This window comes from Heliangelus exortis, chromosome 2 (genome assembly GCF_036169615.1).
Source record: "Heliangelus exortis chromosome 2, bHelExo1.hap1, whole genome shotgun sequence".
Lineage (NCBI taxonomy): Eukaryota > Metazoa > Chordata > Aves > Apodiformes > Trochilidae > Heliangelus > Heliangelus exortis.
The window spans coordinates 104,461,548-104,483,789 of NC_092423.1; the positions used below are offsets into that span (position 1 = coordinate 104,461,548).

At 39.3% G+C, this 22,242-nt stretch overlaps 1 protein-coding gene across 1 annotated transcript in view; it reads left to right on the forward strand.

Moving 5' to 3' along the window:
- The window catches only part of LAMA3 (laminin subunit alpha 3), a 119,161-nt gene that overhangs the window by 65,661 nt on the left and 31,258 nt on the right, over nucleotides 1–22,242 (forward strand). Inside the window, exons 30-41 of the mRNA XM_071737333.1 lie at nucleotides 233–348; nucleotides 859–1,070; nucleotides 1,957–2,161; nucleotides 4,493–4,637; nucleotides 5,846–5,986; nucleotides 6,629–6,793; nucleotides 9,284–9,385; nucleotides 10,295–10,378; nucleotides 11,329–11,559; nucleotides 15,960–16,073; nucleotides 19,682–19,791; nucleotides 21,760–21,840. Of these exons, the coding sequence (XP_071593434.1) occupies nucleotides 233–348; nucleotides 859–1,070; nucleotides 1,957–2,161; nucleotides 4,493–4,637; nucleotides 5,846–5,986; nucleotides 6,629–6,793; nucleotides 9,284–9,385; nucleotides 10,295–10,378; nucleotides 11,329–11,559; nucleotides 15,960–16,073; nucleotides 19,682–19,791; nucleotides 21,760–21,840 (1,706 nt within the window). The remainder of the gene's footprint in view (nucleotides 1–232; nucleotides 349–858; nucleotides 1,071–1,956; nucleotides 2,162–4,492; nucleotides 4,638–5,845; nucleotides 5,987–6,628; nucleotides 6,794–9,283; nucleotides 9,386–10,294; nucleotides 10,379–11,328; nucleotides 11,560–15,959; nucleotides 16,074–19,681; nucleotides 19,792–21,759; nucleotides 21,841–22,242) is intronic.

Genomic DNA, 22,242 nt, shown 5'->3' on the forward strand with positions numbered 1-22,242 from the left:
TTATTTTTTTAAGACAGTAAGGGCTGTTTTTTCTATACAATGCTTGTAACATCACAGAAGGGGGAGGGGCAACATAAGTATATTTACCTAATTTTTTTTCAGTTAAAATGTTAAGGGTTTTGAGAAAATCCAGAATGCATAATGAAGGAATATTTAAATATATAAATGTGTTAGTTTGTGGTTTTTTTGCTTTTCTCTGAAATCTACAATTTAGCTTTCTTGTTGTTTTAAGGAAAATGTCTTAGTTGTTCCAGCAGATACCTACAGTTACAAAATTCTTGACAAAAAGACAGTGGACAAGTCATTTGATTTTATCAGCCAATGTGGAGGAAACAGTTTTTATATTGAGTAAGCATTGCTTCTAAAAAAATGAACATTTAACAACAAGCTGGGAATTAGTATTATTTATTCTGTATTAAAGATGCATGTATAACACCATCATTGTGCTGCATTAAAATCCTTTTAATAGCTTACGCTGGCCCATTATATTTCCATGAGTCTTTTTCCCATGACTCTCTGTTGTAAATTAAATGTAAAGGTAGAGCTTTATTGCTCACGGTACAGAAGAGGAAAATCTATGTCATCTTTCTGTCTTTGGTATTTCCATCTTTGGTACTTGGTATTTTGCTTGGCATGTCTGAACTGATATGAGTAATATATGTGCTTCCTTTGAAAAAAAAATCTCTTACCTGCATGTTCTAAGCCATTCACCACTAATTTAATTAAAGTATACCTTTGCTTATATACTGATGCCGTGCCTAAAGACAAGACTCTCATTTACTGAACCACTGCAAAGCACGCGCTCCTAACAGTTTCCAAGTGCCAGTACTTACGTGATTTATATTTCAATTTAAATAGCCTTGGAAGAGCATCGTCCTTCTGTAAGGACTCTGTGAGGTCACTGGTGGCTTCCTACAATGATGGAGCCCTGCCCTGTGACTGCCATAGTGCAGGTGCCACCAGCCCTACTTGCAGCCCCCTGGGAGGACAGTGTGCTTGCAGACCTCACGTTGTCGGTCGCCAGTGCAGCCGATGCCAGACTGGATACTATGGATTCCCATTCTGCAAGCGTGAGTACACGCTCGACCTACCCAGAACCTGACCCAGCCTTGCATTTAAGTCCCTGATTTTACTCCGTGGGTACTGCAGCCTCATGTTGTATTGTTAGGCTTGATCCTATGAGGGTCTGGTTGAACCATCCTAGGTGTAGCATTGCTTTCGTTTTTACACAGAAGTAACCCCATTCTCTTGAAGTACACCTAGTTCACAACGGAGTGTGCCTTTATAGGTGTTTGTCTGATCAGGTGTGTAGGCTTAGAGTTTTCCTGGTTAATATCCATATTGCCACTCTTTGAGCCAAATGGATTTCTCTGTACCGGCTGCTGAATAATGTCTAAGTTATCGCTGCTGTGCCCCAGTTTATACCTTCAGTATTTTCCATACATAGTCAGAAAAGGCATTTTTAATCTTTATCTGACCTTGTTCTTAATAACATCAACAGGTTTAGCAATTACACCGACAGTCTTCAGATGCTTTCCTAGATAATTCTGCTCAATGTGCATGAACCTTTCTTTGTAAAAATAGTGGCCTTAACAGCAAAACTATTTATTGCTTAATACTTGGCAGCTTAGGGAAGTGATGATAATGCCTACGGTGAAGTTAAGCCACCAATCTGTGGAAAAGAGCCAAGGTCTTAAACCAGTCTTTGTAACTACCCTTACAGTCACAGAGTTGGTTCCACAACCCTGGTTTATCTCGGTCTCCCGTCATTCTGATTATAGAAGTCAAACAAGATGACTGAGCTTAAAATCAGTGAAAGAGAGGAGTTGTAAAATAATTGACATATAACCCTTATATATACAGCTTATTTGTTTTTGTTTCTTGCACAAGTTCGATAATTGATGTTCATTGCAAGTTGAGATGTGATTAATTAGTGGAACATTTTCTTTGACCTAGCATGCAAGTGTGGGCAGCGTCTCTGTGATGATGTGACTGGTAAATGCATATGCCCTCCTCGAACTGTTAAACCAAAGTGTGAAGTGTGTGAGAAACATTACTTCAACTATCACCCTCTTGCTGGCTGCCAGAGCTGCAACTGTTCAGAACGAGGAATCATTAATGTGGCAAGGCCAGAATGTGACAAAAACAGTGGGCAATGCAAGTAAGTTTGGGTCACGTGTATTATAGACAATGCATTAGTGGTTTGCTTCAGCTTAAGCAAAAATTTGGGATTCTGGGGCTTGCGTTCTGTTTGCCAGTGACATGCCAACATAAGTCCCTGAATCTCTGTCTGTCTCGTAGAGGACCTCAGATCAGAGCTCCTGACTTCTTGACATGTACATCATTTGTAATGATGTACATTACCTCCCAAATGCTTAAAGTTTTGCAGTCCAGTGTTGGTTTTAAATAGTGTAAAGCTGGAATGTTTGCAAAGAGTTTGGAGAAACTTCGATGGTAGGTACTGCCTGTTTGGAAAATACAGTTCAACTTGTAGATAAGTGCCCTGAAAATTTGGCCTTCCATGTGACATATGCTTATTCTTCTGTAACTCAGCATACTGAAATAAATTCTTCAGTTTTATTCTCCTATTTATATTCTCTAAATTATATGTAGCATACAGCCACCATCATAGGGAATTATCTTAAATGTATTTGTATAGTTGAACATTTGTATTATTTCCTTGGGGAGATCAAGTCCTTAAACAGAAAGTACAAATACTTGATAGTCAGTAGGTTGTGTAGGTAAAGAATTAGTTTAGTTTGATTGGTTAGGCCATGTTTTTGCAGGGTCCTAAAAAAGAGAAATGCAATCTTCCCTGCTCTGCCATTAATCCTGTAAATATGACAGAGAATACTCATTTTCACAGAACAGTCATACTATTTCCCAAACTAAAATAATTTTTGAAAGTCTGTTGTTTTTATATGAAGGCAGTATTATCTTATCCTAAGGACAAAACAACCTCCTCATATATGGAGGTTGGGGTTCAGTGTTAAAGTGTGGCATATTTGGTATCTCCTGATGCAGTCTCAGTCTCATTAGTCTCTGCTTTTATTTTGCCCATACAACAGAAAATAAAATAGTAATAAATACTATGCAAAAATAAACAAAATAAATACTTAAGTCAACTAATACCTATAGTTCAAAGGAAGGGCTTGGGATATTTTGACTTCAGTCAAATTGGGGATAATTTTCTGTTTCAGTGAAAAGCTATATTGCATGTTTATACTTGTTATATTTTTCATGTGCATCCTAACTGGTAATAACAAAGAAATGACAGCTTATTGGAAAAAATTCTGAAGCGAAACTCAGTTTTTAGCAAATCCTTTTAGACTACTTGCTGAAACATATAGATACAGCTAACTAGTATGTTCTGATTAATACCCTTGGCTTCTGTGGAGTACATAAAGTTCAAAGTCCCCATCCAGGTCCTGTTATTTGGGGGAAGGGGCAGTGCATTCAAAGAGACTCTAAGGAACCTCACTCATTGTTGGTGATTTGAAAAATTGTTTTCATATATTACATGGTGTGGCCAACCTTGTCCACATAATGTACCTGTTTATTTCCATTAGATTTGTAGTGTTAGTGCACATATAAAATTGGTGTTAATAGCCAGAGGAGTCTCCACCAACTTGCTGAGAATTTTAGAATTAATCTCATCACAACTAAAAGGTTGGATGTTGGATGAGGATATGTGGATGGTGGTAGTGGCAGACATTCTTTATCAATAGATTTTTACTGTCTTGAAAACTGTTGGGCTGGTACAAACAGCTTATCAGTATAGACAGAAGCAAGGCTTTTCTGCAGTGATTAAATTTTCACTAATTTCATTAGTCTGTGCAAGTTTGTTCTGAAGGTAGGATGAAGCAGCTGCTGCCACTGAAAGATGTTATCTCTTACTCAAGCCTTGTTCATAGTTTAGTTTTGTTTTTTGCATCTTCTGTAATTCATCTAAGTAAATACAAGGCATTCAGCCTTCACTGTGAACAAAGTGGATTTTATCCTTTGTGAACAGTTGTAAACTAACCCAAGCCTTGTGGCAAGTTGAGGTCCCTGTAATTATTCATATGCCAGGAATTCTCCACCTTTTTGTTAGTAGGTGAGTGCCTTGAGAAAAGCCCAGTCACGTCCTCCAGCTAGAATCTTCTTCCAGCTCTGCTTACCCGTGTGCAACATCCATGTTTTACACTTTGGTGTGTAGAGAGTAGTTCTGCATGGCAAGCACTGAATAGCTGCAGAAGCCTATTCCCTTTGTGAACATTTATGTCCTTCAAAATCAAATCCATTCCTAATCAGTACCATGACCATATAAACCATGTCACCATTCATATCTGAGAACAATACTAATCTGCTGCTGTTTCTCCATGGAAGTCATAAATATGTGTCGTAGCCATGAAATTAATTCCAAGATCCACCTGCCTTTTCTTTTCATGTTCCATTCCTCACCCCATTCCTGCCACCCCTGTTGACTCCCTTCTCTGTGTTGTTGATAAAGATGCAAACCAGGAATAAAAGGACGGCAGTGTGATCAGTGTGCTCCTGGTACTTACGGTTTCCCAAACTGCATGCCATGTAACTGCAACAGAGATGGAACAGCACCAGATGTTTGTGATCCCCAGACAGGAATTTGTCTCTGCAAGGTTAGATAAATCAAATTATTTCTGCATTCACGAGCATCATTTGCACATCAGTGACTATTATGTTATAGTGGGGTGAATGAACTTGGTTTATCAGTAAGTTTTCAGAAGGAATTAAATCATAGAATCATAGAATCATAGAATTGGCTGAGTTGGAAGGGACCTCAGAGATCATCAAGTCCAACCCTTGATCCACTACTGCTGCAGTTACCAGACCATGGCACTGAGTGCCACATCCAGTCTCTTTTTAAATATCTCCAGGGATGGAGAATCCACCACTTCCCTGGACAGCCCATTCCAATGTCTGATCACCCTCTGCGTAAAAAAATTCTTTCTAATGTCCAACCTAAACCTCCCCTGGCACAACTTGAGACCGTGCCCTCTTGTCTTGCTGAGGGTTGCCTGGGAAAAGAGCCCAACCCCCCCCTGGCTACCCCCTCCTTTCAGGGAGTTGTAGAGAGTGATGAGGTCTCCTCTGAGCCTCCTCTTCTCCAGGCTGAACAGCCCCAGCTCCCTCAGCCTCTCCTCATAGGATCTGTGCTGTGTATGCAGCTGTATAAGAGCATTACACTTTGCAGTATGTGCACAGATTATCATGGTAGCAACTAAATGCCATTTTTTAATGAGCTCACTGTGCCAGTTTTACAGGCAGTCTTAGGCTTTGCAGGGTGTTACAGAGCTGCTGAGTAAATGTCCAGTGATTCACTAAAGCAGTCTGTACCCTGCACAGATCCATTTTATGCATCTGCGTTTTGGCTTTTGGATGTTAACCAGGTTCCATGCTTTTTTTAGCCATATTATATCAGTTGACATTTCACCACATCATTATATCCAGGAAATCTTCTTTTGTTCTGCTCCGCATAATTAAATGTGACAAATGTGAGCTTTCACAAGTGAGCTTTTGTATTGTAGGTTTGGAAAAGCCAGCAGGAGAGTTTTGGGAGGGAAGTTAACAGCTGTCTCTGACTAATATTTATTACTCAGGGGTTCATTTTATGAACTGAAAAGATAATTCATAACTAAGTCTCGAAGAAGTCAATTTTATTTGCATTTGGAATATGGTGTATCTGGACAGTCACACATTTTCATTGTTATTTCCATACATTTAAATAAATACTCTTTTAGAAGATTTGTATTATGTGAGGGGGACTTGGGGGACTCATCTAAACTGAAAGGAAAACTGAGGTTTTTTTCTAACTATGCCTTATCAGGAGAACGTCGAAGGTGCAGCATGTGATACTTGCCGACCAGGATCCTTTTATCTGGACCCTTCTAATCCCAAGGGATGCACCTCTTGCTTTTGTTTCGGGGCAACCAGCAACTGTCACAGCACAAATCATCGCAGAACCAAGGTGTATCCAATAGGTTTTTTTCTTTGCTATCATAAACCTGCAGTTATCCCACTGAGGAAATGCCAGCTTTCTTCCAAAACTGAAAATATATTTTATTAGTTTGTAAGGATGAGTACTATACTGCAAGCAGTAGTGCAGATTTAGTGCAGCATTTTTAAGACTCAGGTGTAGTCTGAAAGTGCCTTTTAGTGGAAATGGCCCTTTTCACCTGTCTGTTTACAAATCACCAGTTGCACTGAAGTTGAGTTGGCCGTGTATCACTTTGTCTTCACACAATGGTTCATCATTAAAGTCAGTGGTCTCTTTTAAGATGCTTTAAAAAGCAAGTTTATTATTTTATGTGTCAATATCATAGATGCATTTTTAAACCTAAGAAAAGTGTGACAGGTTCTACAGAAATTGTAAGAATTTTGTTTCTTCCCTCCCTATAAAAAAGGCATGACATCAAGTGTGCAAAAAGGAGATAGTTTTTTACTTATGCTTATCCTTGCAGCATCCATTGAACACAGACTTGCTCTGAAGGGGTTGAATTTCATGCTAAGTGAACTATAGAGGCTAAAAAATTTCTCAGTAGTACTTGGTACTCGTAAAGTTTTATGAAGGATGGAACAAGCTTTGGTTTTCTTTATGTATTTTCATTAGTTTGTGGACATGAGGAACTGGCGCTTGGAGGCAGTGGATGAAAATATTGAAATTCCAGTCACTTTCAACCCAGTCAGTAATAGTGTAGTGGCTGATGTTCAGGAATTGCCTGCTTCAGTGCATAGTTTGTACTGGAAAGCACCACCATCATACCTGGGACAGAAGGTAAGTGACACCTAACTCCTTTGTTCTAATAGCATGTATTCAGTTTTTGTCAGCATTGTTGATCAAGTCGCATTGTTTTTCTTTGATACATTTCTTTCTCTTCCCTCAGGAGACTGCTCTCTCTCTTAGCTGTCGTGCCAGGAATCACAGCATTTTAGTGCTGAGTACAGTGTTAAAATTATAACCAATAACACAAATTTAACCTTCATAGTGCCAGGGAGGTCTTTATGTGAACAGCACGGTCAGGAGATACAGTTCAGGGAGCTGGTGCCTTCAGCTACTTTTCTGATACGTAGAACACGTAGAGCTGGCCAATGTACTTAACTATCCTTTAGAAGCCCTGGAGTATCTCCTAGATATCTCCAGGTTTCCAAAAGAATAAAAGGTGATTACGTGCTCAGTGACACACACAAAAAACCCCAACCATTTCCTTTCAATATGTTGCTTTGGAAGAGCAGCACCTGGCTTTCTAACCCTTGTGGTTTTTGCACTTCCTGCTGCTCTCTCTGCTCCTGCATGAGAGCAGCCTTTTCCCCACAGTTAATACCTGTCAGTGTTTCATCCTGGGGATCACACTGAGCAGGGAGGCTTTGCTGGTGATGCCCTGCAGTGCCAGAGTCCTGGGTTCTCTCTCTTTGGAGCTCTGACAGTGTCAATAGTTGCTAGCCAGTTCTAGGACACACAGGCTGTTCAGATACAATCCTACTGTCACACAAGTGAAAACAAATGGGATAGACAACAGAGCATTAAAGATGGTGCAGGTTTTCTTAAATTCATCTTAGTCCTTATTTTAAAGACTAAATCAGTATTTCCCCCTCTTCTCTCCTATGCTCAGGGTTTTGTGTCTTTCAACTGAACAGCACATTTAGTTAGGGTTTCTTTTGTTGATGTTATAGAGGTTCTTGTTTCAATGTCTACAAATTATTTTTCAGAGAAATTTCATGTTAAAACATACATTATGTAATACAGTGTTAAACCAAAGGGGCTTTTGTTGTTCCCATAACAAAATATAAAGTAGGAAATAACCCTTTTTAAACATAGCCATTAAGAACAGTGCTATGAGTTTTATGTTGCATGTCACAGTATCAAGCTAGGCAAGCCATGACTTGCGTTCATTTACAGTGACAATGCTTAAACAGTTCTATTTTTGGACCTGTTTTTACTGCACACTGTGTGTAAGTGTATATTTTAGCACAGACAATTCTCCAGTAGTAAGTCTCCCACAATGGTATCTTGCTGCTAGTTTTACAAGCTCATAAAGTTATCAATTATTCACCTTACTGTATTCTGAAAGTGTCAGGTTTTGATCTACTTTCAGTAGTAGTATTTCTTTCAGAAAATGTGAACAAGATCACTCCAGATATCTTTCAGTATGATGAGTGTATAAATACTGTTCTCCATTATCTTAAACCTTTTAACTAGTTCCACTAGAACATTAATATTTAGCAAAGTATGTTTTTTTTTTCCTCACTCTATCTCTTGTTTACAAAGTTAAAAAAGAATGAAACATAAAATCCATAGCAGTGCAGAAACTAGCAGTCATTGAGAAATTCAGATCATATTATCCCCATTTTCTGCTGATCTGTATTTAACAATCTGTTTAATAGACCACTCCTAATGTCAGAAAATGAATATTGTACATCTGGAATATTGAGAGTATTTTGTAACACAAATATTATCCTACTTAGGAAAATCATTTAAAAAGCAGTAGCATAACAGACTGTCATGTGGTGCAGTTATAAAATGTGTGTTAAATGAAAAATCATCTAATTCGAATTTTCTCAGATTTTTGAAAAAAAATTTTTTATACAGGGCTGTTTTGATTGTGCTGGCAAAATATAGCCTATGCTCCAGATTACACTTTTGAAAATGTAATAGGGTAAATATAATAGCATTGATTGTAGCCCTGTGATACAAGGAATGAACACCTAGATGTTTGTGCTTCTGTATGAGCAGAAGTTCTGTCCTCCAGAAGATGAAGAAAAGGTATTCTGCTTAGTTTCATGTTTGTAGTAAGTTTAGAAAATGCTGGCCTATGAAGGATACCTTTAGACATGTTGAATATGACTTCTTTTTTTTCCATGGATGTTCATGGGGTTCATTACAACTTTCACTGTCTCTCTAGCATCTGCTCTTGATGAGCCAAATCTGTTCTGTAGGGTCAGGGGAAGAACAATACTTATGTGTACGTGTGATTTCTCCATGACACAGATGGCATGATCCCAGGTATGAATCCAAAAACACCTGATGCAGGTAACCTTCCTGAGAGTAGTAACTGCTCAAAAAGTGATGTCAAATATCCAGATAAACAAAATAGAAAGTTTACATGTCTACCATGCAACACATATTTTCATGAATAAAGAAAAAAAGAACAAAGAGAAAATAAGTTATTTGGGGAGCTGGAAGGTGGGGTAAACTTGAATACAATGTTATATTATTATCAAGCAATAGTGCAATCAAGTATCTCTGGTCTTGTGCATTTTGTTACAGCTTTCTTCCTATGGTGGGTTCCTAAGTTACCAAGTGAAATCTTTTGGCTTACCTAGTGAGGGCATGGTTCTGCTGGATAAGAGACCTGATATCCAACTAATGGTAAGTTTTGAAATATTATTTTTTCTTTCAAGCAATACCAATACCATGATGTTTTTCTGTTTCCTGAGAACTGTGGCAAATTTTGCTCTCATAGAGTACTTCACTTTTACAGCAACTTGCTATGTTTCTGTAAAAGTGACTTTACTGCATTTTGGTGAAAGTCATCAACACACCTATCTGTGTTGCTGTTGCTCTGACTTGAGAGCAAATATAAAGATAAAACATAATTTTCTCTCTGAAAGGCACCTGTAGAAAATAATTAATGTCTTCCACTTGTCAACAAGTATGTCATGACTCTGAAAAATATACCCTGGATTCTATGTGTAATCTATCTCATTTTCTGTGAGAATTTTCTTCAGCATAAAATTAAGCATAATTATAAGGCTTCAAGGGACTGAAGTTAAAAAACAGGTTAACAGTTTTTTAATACAATCACTTAAGGGCCAAAATTGAAATCTTTTACTGTTCATTGAAATTCCCAAAGAAATGGGTTTGTTTCTTCAGATCATCAGTAATAGTCAGTATTCTAGGATTCTTAGTGGGAAACATACCTCATTAAGTACTACAGTAGCATCTGCAAAGGAGGTGCGTTTGAAAATGAAAAAACATTTTTACTGAAAAGTAATAATTAGTTCCTATGAAAAGTCATCAGTAGTAATTTATTTGTCTTGGTGTTTTGTTTGAAAGCAAGGTTGTTAACAGGAAAAAGCAGTGAAAACCCTGTTGGCACTAGAACATGGTGCTTGCTATACCACTTTGCTGACAAAAGGACATGCAGTTTTCCTGCTTTTACTTCGTTTTTATTCCCCAAAGAACAGGATTAATGTGCTCCACCAAATTTTATAGCATCTGAGCACTTTACTGTAAGAAGCAGTGAAACAGCACTGTTATATCCTCATTCTCATGTAGGGCCATCAAATGAAAGTTGTTCACATGGATCACAACAACCCCCTACCTGACCGTCAGTATTACGGCCGTGTGCAGCTCGTTGAGGTAAGAAATGAAAATGGAATGGCCTTCCCTTTTCTTCCAAGTGGTGCATAGAAAATAGGCAGGTAATATGTGCAGAAATACCAAATACTTTTTATGTTATTCACTAGACACTTAAATACTGTAGACCTTAAATATAAGCAGCATTTTTCCATTCTCTTTGCTGCCACGTTGAAAGTAGGTTCTGGTTCGTTCCACCTAAACCTGGAACATCTAAATTAGGTGTCATGTCCAGTCTAGCCCTTAGCACTCCCTCAGGAGCCAGGGGAGTAATACTGTGTCAGTCATCAGTGGAAGATGATTCATCACAGCCCCAGACTGCACTTAATAGGGATGGAATGAACTGCTACCTGTTTTCCTTGGTGTCTAGCTACCTAGTTCAGAATGGGTGTCCAACATTCAGGCAGGTGAATTTAGCAAAGATTATTCCTACCTTAAGTCTATGCTCAGAAAGTGAAACTGGGTCACTTATTTCTGTCTCATAAATAAGACTGAAAATATGTTTCTTACAGTCAGATTCCGTCTTCAGTAATGTTGTGTCTCAGCAGCAAGAAAGTGTGTAAAGGCAGCCTGCAAAGATTGAATTGCTAGTACTTTGCTTACTCTTAAAAATAAAAGCATTTTCCTTCACCCTTTTATGGTGTGGTGGGTGATAATTCAAAGAAATTTGGATGATTGAAGAAGAACCTATATGCTTCCTCACTTCTCAATACCTCAATGCTATGTGTAACTTGTAAATTAAAAGGTACATCCCTTTTAATGATTGTGATTCCTTTTCCCCCTATCCTGTGTTTACATTTATTGTATTTATTTTCTTGACTGCTTTCACCCCACACCAGTAGGTACTACAGGGGTCTGTTCTATGGGGGTTTTCTTCCTTTTTTTCTGTCTTCTTTACAGATACTCTTTAAGAAGCTGCAGGGCTGTGCTCATTTTGTACCTTTAATGCGCAGGGAAACTTCAGGCATGCCAGCAGCAATAACCCTGTATCCAGAGAAGAACTGATGATAATCCTGTCTAGACTGGATGGTTTACAGATCAGAGGCCTTTACTTCACAGAGACTCAGCGACTGACCCTTGGTGAGGTTGGGCTGGAAGAAGCCACCAGCACAGGAAGTGGCAGCATTGCCTACAGTGTAGAGACATGTTCCTGCCCTCCTGAGTATGCTGGTGACTCATGTCAGGTAGGAAGCATTTGCCCTCATGCTGTACCATTATCTTCTGTCTTGCCTGCAGCTATACATACTGCTTTAGTTAAAGGAACAGTTATTAAAGTAATTAAACAGGCTTCTTGTATGCGTGTGCACTTTCAATGGCTCAAAGACTTTCACTGTCTTAGAATCATAGAATCATAGAATTGGCTGGGTTGGAAGAGACCTCAGAGATCATCAAGTCCAACCCTTGATCCACTACCGCTGCTGTTCCCAGACCATGGCACTGAATGCCACATCCAGTCTCCTTTTAAATATCTCCAGGGACGGAGAATCCACCACTTCCCAGGGCAGCCCATTCCAATGCTTGATCACCCTTTCAGTAAAGAAATTCTTTCTAATGTCCAACCTAAACCTCCCCTGGCACAACTTGAGACTGTGCCATCTTGTCTTGCTGAGGGTTGCCTGGGAAAAGAGACCAACCCCCCCCTGGCTACCCCCTCCTTTCAGGGAGTTGTAGAGAGTGATGAGGTCTCCTCTGAGCCTCCTCTTCTCCAGGCTGAACACCCCCAGCTCCCTCAGCCTCTCCTCATAGGATCTGTGCTCGAGTCCCTTCACCAGCCCAGTTGCCCTCCTTTGGACCTGCTCCAGCACCTCAATCTCCTTCCTGAACTGAGGGGCCCAGAACTGGACACAGGACTCAAGGTGTGGCCTCACCAGCGCTGAGTACAGGGGCAGAATCACTTCCTTGGACCTGCTGGCCACGCTGTTCCTGATACAGGCCAGGATGCCATTGGCCTTCTTGGCTACCTGGGCACACTGTTGGCTCATGTTCAGCTTCCTGTCTTAGGAAGCACTGTAAGGTTAATCAAACCATGATTTCTCTTGCAGAATTTTGAATGTCATTTTACATGTGTAAGGCACTATAATGATGGATTCTTCTGTGATGTCTTATGGGAGGCTGAATAATCTCAGTCGATACTTATTTTCATGGATGGAGGGTCAGAGCTGACTTGATCACAGCCTGTGAGACCCTACAGGTGGATGAGTTTCTTTGTATTATCAAGAAGCTGCATCATAAGGCCCAAGGGAAGTGACCTGAACCTAGGTTATTCTGGATGCTTTCCTATTTTCATAGTGACTAACACTTTTCCTGCTTTTATAGGAAAATATTCAAAAGTTAAAGTTAAAATATTTGAAAAAAGTATTTTGAGATACTCTTTTGAAATATAATGTAAACATTGAAAAAAAATACCATCACCTGAAGAATGGTGAAATCTTAGCTGCAATTGTATATTCTGTCCTGATGCTGTTCCTGTAGCTGTAAGTCTTTTGGTTTGTTGCTTTGCCAAGCTAAGAGCTTGACTGTTCCCACATGTAAGCACCCAAGGCAGCAGCATGAAGAACCAGAGAGATAAGTGGTGTACAAATTGCACAAAATATGAGAAATTATTATCTTAGAAAATGGTTGAGGGTTATCATGAAGCAGCAATTGATGTACCTTGGAAACATTTTTGAAATGAGAATAACAAAAATAATATCTAAACCAGAGCAGCTGTAGAGAGACTGAACAAAACATGGCTTGTGTCTCATGTGGGCACCTTTTCATCATCTGTTGAATATAATTTTGGAAATATTTCTGGAAATGTATTTTTTCACATAATTATATTCTGTGCCACACAGAAATTGATGAGCTTTGACTGAAATGTTTACTGCCTTCCCATTGCTTTCAACAAAACTGCTTTTATCCACCAAGCTGGTAGTTGTGGGTTTGGGTTTGTTTTTTTTTTTAATGTAACCTGGTGGAAATCCGTAGCCAAAGGAAATGATCAAGACACTCACCTGGGTAGTTTGTCAGGCCAGTATGTTTATGCAGCATTACTCAGGTAGTGATTTACTGCTCTAATCACCTACCTCTGTCTGGCTGCCTTAGGTGGGGAGGAGGTGATGCCTGCCACACCCCGACTTAGGTATATATCCAGCTACAGGAACTGCGGGGTTACTTGTTAACCTCTGGAACAGTAATGTGTGCTGCACAGCTTGACTCACCTATGAAGTTTAAAGGTGGGGCCCATCACAGCACAGAGCCTCGATAAAGCTGGGGAAGAAGGGAGAGCCCAAGAGAAGAGGCGAGTGCAGCAGATGTTCACAGTGGAGCTAAAGTGAAAGGATGTCCCGAGCTCGGGGGCTGAGGAATGCAGGATGGTTGGTTGTCACCTTAGTAGCCCTGGGGCTTTGTTTAACGCAAGCTATGCAACAGAGGCTATCCTATCCTCAACTTCAGGAGGGGAGTCAGCAGCAACAACTTCAAAGGGGTTATTACCTGAGAGAGGTAATTTGTTCATTTTCCCTCCCTCACTAGCTTCCTTCTTTCTCTTTGTTGTTTTGTAATGAACTATTTTGATTACAATTTCTACATACTTAATGTCAAATAATCTTCTTATGTCTCAAAGTACTTTGCTACCTAAAGTGTGTGCAAGAAGTTGCTTTTAAATTGTTGCTTATTTGAAAACAATCAGCCTGAAGCCCTAAGCACTTGCCTAGAGCTTTACCTTCTTGTGGAATCAATGTCTCACTATCACAAATGCTGCTTCAAAAACAAAATCCCCAGCTATTCTAAATGTGGTGCTTTGAAGACAGGATAAATAGAAAAAAAAATGCTGCATACATTTGTTCCAAATGCATTCGGATGTATATTTAAAATGTGTGATTCATTTTGCTCTCCAAAAAGAGACTTTCAGTAGATAAAGTTTGTATGCATTAGAGACTATATTTTACTTAGTCATGCCCTGGCTTCTTCAGAAGCTGTGTGCATTGGTTCTCTGTTGTTTAGGGGATGTATGCAACCTTTTAAAAATGTATCTGAAAAATGTCAAGGACCTACTCTAGACTGAATCCTTGCCACGCTGCAGTTAGCATTAAAAGCTGTTGATGACATTAGTATTCTGCATACTTTTTTTTCAATTATCTCACATGTAAAGAAGGCAAAGGTGACACTAGCAACTGTTGTTTAAACAGCAGTAGTTCAGTATTCCTTTTGGGATTTGCTTTCAGAGAGGTGATTGTTGTTTTGTTTTTTCCCTCTGGTAGTTCCACGGTTGATAAATTCACCGGTTATTTCTATCCCTGCATAAATACACATCAAAACACTGGAATGTGATTTGAGACATCATCCTGCAAAGTCTTTGCTCTTCGGTTTAGTCCCATCAGTCTTGATGGTGGTTTTGGTATGAAAAAAGATTTGTGGCTTTAAAGTTTAACTGTTACTTGTTTTCTTAATGACATTGGGGCCAGCCCCTGACTGTAACCTATGGGTCAGGTATAGGTACAGTGCAGAAATACATTGCTGGAGGAAGGAACCTGGACCTGTTGGCTTTGTGGGGAGCACAGCTTTCTCCCCACTTCCATACAGCCTCTGATCTTTCTTGCACCATACCAGCCCAGTTACTTGTAAAAATGGAATTAGGGAACAGAACTTATGTCTGGTCATTTTTGGTGTGGTTGATGTGCCAGGAGGATGCTGAGCAGAGAACATGGGCAGGACTGTTTGAATTGGGGAATATTTGAATTGGTCTGTATATGGAAAAGCTCCATGCCCAGGAAGAATTCCTTGCACTTTCCCTACCTGTGTGCTTTCCCTGCCCATGCTAAGCAAGAACCTGGTTTTAATGTATTAGTTAATACCTTCCTGGTGTAGGCTAGCAAACTTTGTATCTTGTGCTTCATTCATAATCTTCCTCTGGTTCAGTTTCCTATTTAAACCTGACTTTGATCTGATAGGCTGTGCTTCTGCTCCTGTGCCTGCAGTAGCTGAACATTCTTCTCATGCTTCCCAGATCTCTGGGACAAGCCTGTACTTAGGTATGAAATCACTGTATGTTTTGTAAGATCACCTCACTCTGTCTAAGCATGGTTTCACATAGCTCCAGGTAGACTTATCGTGGAAGTCATGATGAATTTATGTAAAGGTTAACTCATTTGAAGTATTTCCAAGGAATACGCAATAGGTAAATTAATACCAAGATTTCATTCAGCCACTTAATATGTGAGATTTTAATTTCTTCTTCTTGGAGAAGACTGTAGTATGAATCTAAATTCAGTCATTTTTTGTGGTTTGAAAGTTATGTTCTACACCTTTGTATATGCCCACAGGAAATGTGTTTTGCTCAGTGGTTAGAGTCAAAATTGTGAAATCCTCAGTGCAGAGCACAGGGTTCAGATGCTTAGGCTGAAAATGTCCAACTCCAATCTTCAGTGCCATCCACTGCATTAAAATACTTAGTTTTTAAACAATAACATGGGTTTAGGAGAGCTTACCAGGAAATTGAGACCTCCACTACTAAATGGCAAACAATTTTAAAATGCCCTTCCAAAAACCTATAAAGCTTTCTACCAACACTCACTACTTTTTTTACTCTCTGCTTACTGTCTAGGACTGTGGTCTTGGGTTTTATCGTGAGAATAAAGGATTATTTACTGGACGCTGTGTGCCCTGCAACTGCAATGGAAATTCAAATAGATGTCAAGATGGTACTGGAAAATGTATTGTAAGTAAACACTAACATGCAAGAAATTAATTGGAAAAAAAAAAGGAGAAAAAGACATATACCTTACTGCAATATGGACTGTGCAGTATTTTTAAATTCCAGACAACTAAAATTAATCATTGCCTGCCTCACTGTCTGTATCAGTTACTGCTAATGAGTACAGGTTGCATGCCCTTATATTTAACATAACTGTAATACTTTGTGTCCTTGTTTGTTTGTTTTTTCTTCTTTCCCTTTCATTGTTTGTTAGCCAATGGTACAAAAAATCACAAAATTAGCTCGCAGGTAAGTGTTTGCAGTTATTTATAATAAATACAGGTTCTTATTCTGGCCTATGCAGTCCTTACCTTTGTACATACATATGAGGATTTGTGAGCACTGACAAATAGCACGCTCGTGCATAGCATAGGCTTTGCAGAATCATTTGTCTAATCAGCCTCAGTATATCTCCACTAATCTTAATTTACAATTAGATAGATTTAAAAATACTAAAGAGAGTAAGGTGAGATAAATGTTACGTTAATTAGAAAAGTTCAGCTGTTACATGTGATATAGGAGGGCAGACTTTGCTCCCTGGCATGTCATGCTAAAGCCACACGGGAGTGGATCAGCCCTCATAGCAATTCAGGTATGACATTTGGCTGGTTTCCAGGCTTCTATCCAGGATCCTTCCCAGAACAGATTGCTCTGAAAAATTCTCACTTTAAAACTTTTCACTAATTTTTCACTTAGCGTCTATACAAGCACTGTGCCAGCACCTTTCATGGTCTCTCTTCTGTTATTTCTTCCTTGTTTGTGCTGCATCCGTTCTGCCTGAGGTGCATTCCTGTGTGTTATGTCATTCCCCCTCAGCCAACCAACCCTCCTGCTTTAATGGAAACTATAAAACCATTCAGCACATTCTGGGGGATGACTTACAGGCTGCTGCTCTGAAAAGGCAGGACAGGCTGCAACTGGAAAGTGCTGAGGCAGAGCTATAGAGATGAGGAACTTTTACTTCAGATGAAAAATATAAAGGAAAAAAATTAAATGCAAATTTCACTTCTGCCTCACGAAGTGTGGGATTTAGGTTTCTCTTTGCCCACTTCTGCTCACAGATTCATTAAATTTTGGATAGATAGAGCTAGATCAACACTTCACCCTGGAAGAAGCAAAGTCATCCTGGATAATGTAAAAAATGAAAGCTTGGAGGGACTGTGTTTTCATCATGAGCCTCCACCTAATAATGTGCAAGTTTGTCTCTCTATAGGGGAACCATAAGACAAAGACCTGTAGCTCTGCAGAGGATACAAGGAGGTTTCCTGATGTAGAGGCCTCAAGTGGCATATCCAAAATGCAAAGCTTGCTCACTTGGCCTCCACTCCTTCCTGCTCTCCACCTGAAGCACTGGGTCCCAGGGAGTACCTTTACATGGCAGTGCCTCTCCAAGAAAAGCCTCCAGAGTAGGCTTTGCCAGGCTAAGCCTAGGCTGAATCTTTCCTCTCTGGCAACAGTGCAATTGTCCCCAGCTCAGGTGATAACTATCAATCTATTGAGTGCTGGTGAGAGGAGAGGAGCTCAGTGCTGAGAGTGTGGTGTGGTGCAGGAGGAGATCAAGAAGACAGAAGAACTGGTTCTCACATGTAGGGAGAAGCCATCCCTCTGCCATTAATCAGGCTTTATGATCTCATGGTCCCTGCCCTTCCTCCTGAAAAGAATGTTCCTTCATCAGCAGCATGATGCTGAGACTTGTTCATCCTATGACATGTTGTTTCGTGTCACCTAACCCCAGGGACCTGGGTATGTCTGTCTGGGCCATGACACATGCTGCTCTTGGAGTCAGCTGAAAGGTCTCCTTTGAGAGTTTTTAACTCCCCATGATTTGGAGATCCAAGGGTGTCTCTTGCCCTGTGAAGGCGGGGGAGACCTATGAGGGAGCTGCTGCTCTGGCTTCATTTCATTGTGCCTTGGGAGCACCGGGTTATGTTCTCCATCCTTCTGCACCATGTAGCTAGAGGAACAGCTTGGCACAGTCAAAATGGACTGTATATGAAAGGTCTTAAACTTTCTCTGGCCATTATGGAATTGCTTCTATTTTAGTAGACTGAGTGAGCAAAACAAAAGGCAGGAGAGAAACTCAGCAGGCAGGGAGGGCTGGGGGGGAAGGGGAGGTTTCTCCAAGATGAAACCAGCACAAATATTTAAAAATCACTCTCTTTTATTCTTTTTTGCAGCTTAATTTATTCTTCGGGATTCTAAAAAATTACAGTAGTTATTCAGAGACAGTTTCAATTTCCCATGAGCTTTTTGCAGGAATATATGCACCAGCTTTTATAGAAGCTACATTTTTAAATGGTTCAATTTACAATTATAGTTTTCATATTTCTTGAGATTCTCCTAGTTGAATGTCCCATATGTGAACTGGAGTTTTTCCTATTCCTCCCCAGAACCTTTTTCAAGTGAGCTGCAAATTTAATTCTTTAACCAAAACTGAAAACAAATTTGGGCTTACTACATGCAGAGGCTGAGGGAAGAACTGTTGATGTGGCTGAGGGAATCTGGGTGTGAAGAAATGTGGAGAATGGAGTCTAAAAGGAATCAGGAGAAATAGAACTGAGTCTCATTTTCAGGGGAAAATGTCCCTCTGTTGCAGGCTCTCAGATAGAGCTCTAAGCCACTGAGGTCCCTGAAATGGAAGTGCAATTTGCTCAGTAACTGGTTCCAGCCAATTTCCCCACTTTATTTTTCCACTTTTCACGTTATTAGTATACACCCTCAGCACTGTGGGACAGGCTGTTTCACAATTAAAAGAACAGTTTTAGAACTTGGGAGCTTTAAGGACTCTTTTTTTATGGCTGCTCCAAAATGTATTTAAACAACTGCTATGTTAAATTAGCATTGCTTTAGATAACACTAAATCAACTTGCTCATCCTCTCCTCATGATTACTGATCTGTATTACAATTAGACAACACCAGGAATAAGAATGTTTCTAAAATAAGATACAATTCCCAACAATTTTATCGTGCAAAAAGTGGCTCTGTGGTATCACTTTCAAATGTTTTCCCAGCCTTAGTTATTCATTATTTATTCCAGCTACCCCAGATAAAAAAAATTACATATTCAATGGAGAAAGCACATTAAATTTGATTCTGATTTGTGTTGACTAAGAGAAATACTACTTGTATTAATTTAAAGGAATTTTTTAAAGAATGTACTTGGGCTCAATTAATTGCATGCTTTTAAAGGGTATCTGTCTTCTAATAAATTTCAAGATGCAAAAATTAAAGTTCTATTTAAACATAGCGATTTTTAATTGAAATGTCAAGATATGAAGGGTTCATTAATGGGATGTTCCCTAACACACTGCACATCTGATAGAATTTCTTTAAAACGTTGTTTAATGTTACTTATCTGTTGCTTTTCCACAATAGTGAGCAAATTGTGATTTTTCCAAGTAGAGAATTACTGTCATCAATCTGTCTGGCTTGTGAAGGCAATTTGGTAATAAATATAGAAGGAAAAGAACATATCCTCTGAGCAGATTTGCTACAATTTAAAAAAAAAAAAAAATAAAGTCATCTTGAGCAGGAAAGCACTTACAACTGTCTTGCTTGTTTCCTTTCTAAGAACTGTCAGTACAATACTGCTGGGGAGAAATGTGAACGCTGTAAAGATGGCTATTTTGGAGATGCCACTCAAGGTTCCTGCCGAGTGTGTCCTTGCCCTTACACAAACAGGTACTGTAAAAGGCCATGAGTAGTTGAGCAGAGGATAAAAGTGAAGGGAAAAAGAAAATGAAAGTTTGAATGCTCTTTGGACAGAATGAATGATAAAAAATTGCCAGGCTTCAGGAACAAGAAGATTTTTGCATAGGAGAGAGCTGAAGTCTGGTGAAGAACAAACCAAAACCCTGCTACCACAGGAAGTTAATGATCTTTTTCTGTGTGGCATCAGACCCACTTGAGGCATGGTAGATGAGCAGTAGCTTCGTGCTCTGTCTTGTGGCATTGCCTTTTCCTATATGCTGAGTATTCCAGTTGTTGCTGAACTAGAAAAGCAGAGTGCTCATCAAATGGGGGAGCCCCAGGCAGTTGTAATGGGGTTAGGTACAAAGCCACCAGTAACTCTCCCTTCCTAGTGAGAAACAGAGAATGGAACTCTTCTCCCTTGTTGGGCATATCCAGAATCTTTCATGTGTATTGAAATGCAAGATACAAGCTCTCTTTAGTCTCATGTTTAGCATCATTAGCTCAGAGACAGTGATGATGATGAAAGAAACCGTTTGTACAAATTCAGAAAATGCATTATAAATTCAGAAAATGTATTATGAATTCAAAAAATATATTAAGATGCAAAATAATCTAAAAATACTAAAGCTTATAAGCATGTATCTAGATTTTCAAAAGATTATGGTGGCTTTTCAGGTGGAAGCTCGATTTGAGCTGCAGTCATACTAGGGCAGAAAATTTCATTGGGTCTAATAATGTTGTCAGGCTTTCAAAACTGGGTGGTAAACTGTATTTTAAATGCATTGTGTGTTTAGCCACATTGTTTGTCATCATCAGTCAGTTCTCAAATGTGAAATGTGTTAAACAAAACCAATTCTAAAAAAAATAACCTAAACTATTGATTGCTAAAGGCACCACATAATATTTGCCAGGTGCACTAGCAAACACCCAGTAGCCCAAAGTAAGAAGAGCCTGAAGTAAGAGACTTACACTAGCAGACAATAGACAGGTTTTGCATTTATCAGAGAACTCTCTGATAGATCTATTTTTGACAGCATTGGTCTCTTCTGCAGGTGCTTTCCTGAGGCTGAACATATTTTTAGTCATCTTTTACTTCAAGAGTGCTGAAATATCTGAGGAGGCCATAAACCTGTGCAGTCTCATAGCTGCACAATGGGGTGGTAAATACCATTCCTGACATAGGAAATGCACCCCACCTGGCGTTATTGGTGTTGACATGAGTCAAATTACATGTAATTCATAGTGTAGACATCTATCTTTAATACACAGACTTGCTTTATCCAGCTGCTTGTAGAATTAAAAAATGGAATTGCAAACATGGCCTATCCCTGCTTCACCTCCTGCCTTCGCCTTCCCAAACACAAGCCAAAAAAATAGTTTTCCTCCCCAGAGAAATTTGAATACAGGTGAGTCTGTTTAGAAAGACTCAGTGTTAACCAGATGTACTCTAGAGTTCCCTGTAATAGTGTGCAACTCTATTCTGCCTTGGTTAAAGAAAACAAAAGCAAAACCAAACAAGCTATATTAAAATATTCTGTAATGTTTCCATCAAAAACAAAACAAAACAAAAGCTATCAAAACAGGAGGAAATATTGTCTGGCACAGGCTATTGATTTTTGCCAAGTAAGATAAAATAGATACCCAGACTTGTTTTATGTTACAACATAGTTATTAAGTTTTATTTTATGCATTCCTTTGGGCAGGGAACTATTATACTCGCTCTAGAGGATTGGGAAGTTGTTATTTTTTAGTTTAAGGAAAGAATTTAGATGAAAAAATATAAAACTTCAAACAATTAGTCACAGCAATTTATGTAGAGGGAATTAAATTAACTGAGAAGTAATTTGATGGTGTAAAACCTTGTTAATCTGAAAGTCATTTAACTGAGCTGAGCCTCTAGAGTATAAAACCCATTTGATTATGTGCTCACAATAACATTTTTGCTTCCTCTCAAAGGTTTGCAACTGGCTGTGTGACAAATGGAGAAGAAATTCAGTGTCTCTGCAAAGAAGGTTATACTGGGGTTCGATGTGAACGGTAAGATGCACCATAAAAGGAGGTGGTGCTGTATTGGGTAATATTGGGGAATATGCATAGAGTGCATAGATACACTTCAGGAGTATTTATTTATATAAACAGCTGATATAGTGTATATTGTATATATATATGTAATTCTAGGTATAAACCCAAGGCTCCCTGACGAAATAAACCCAAGGCTCCCTAAAGAAATGTAAACAATTTTCCAGGCTATTTAGTAACTACACAGTTGTTACCAAGTGTCAGCATCTTTGCCTCCGTGCCCTGTGCATTGCCATATCCTGCACTATTTCTTATACCAATGACTGCCATTTACTTTGTCCCTTTTCCAGCTGAAAGCATTTTCCCAGTTTCTCCAATTTACCTGATGGTGCTTCAGTGTTCATCGTTATCCAGCAGCAC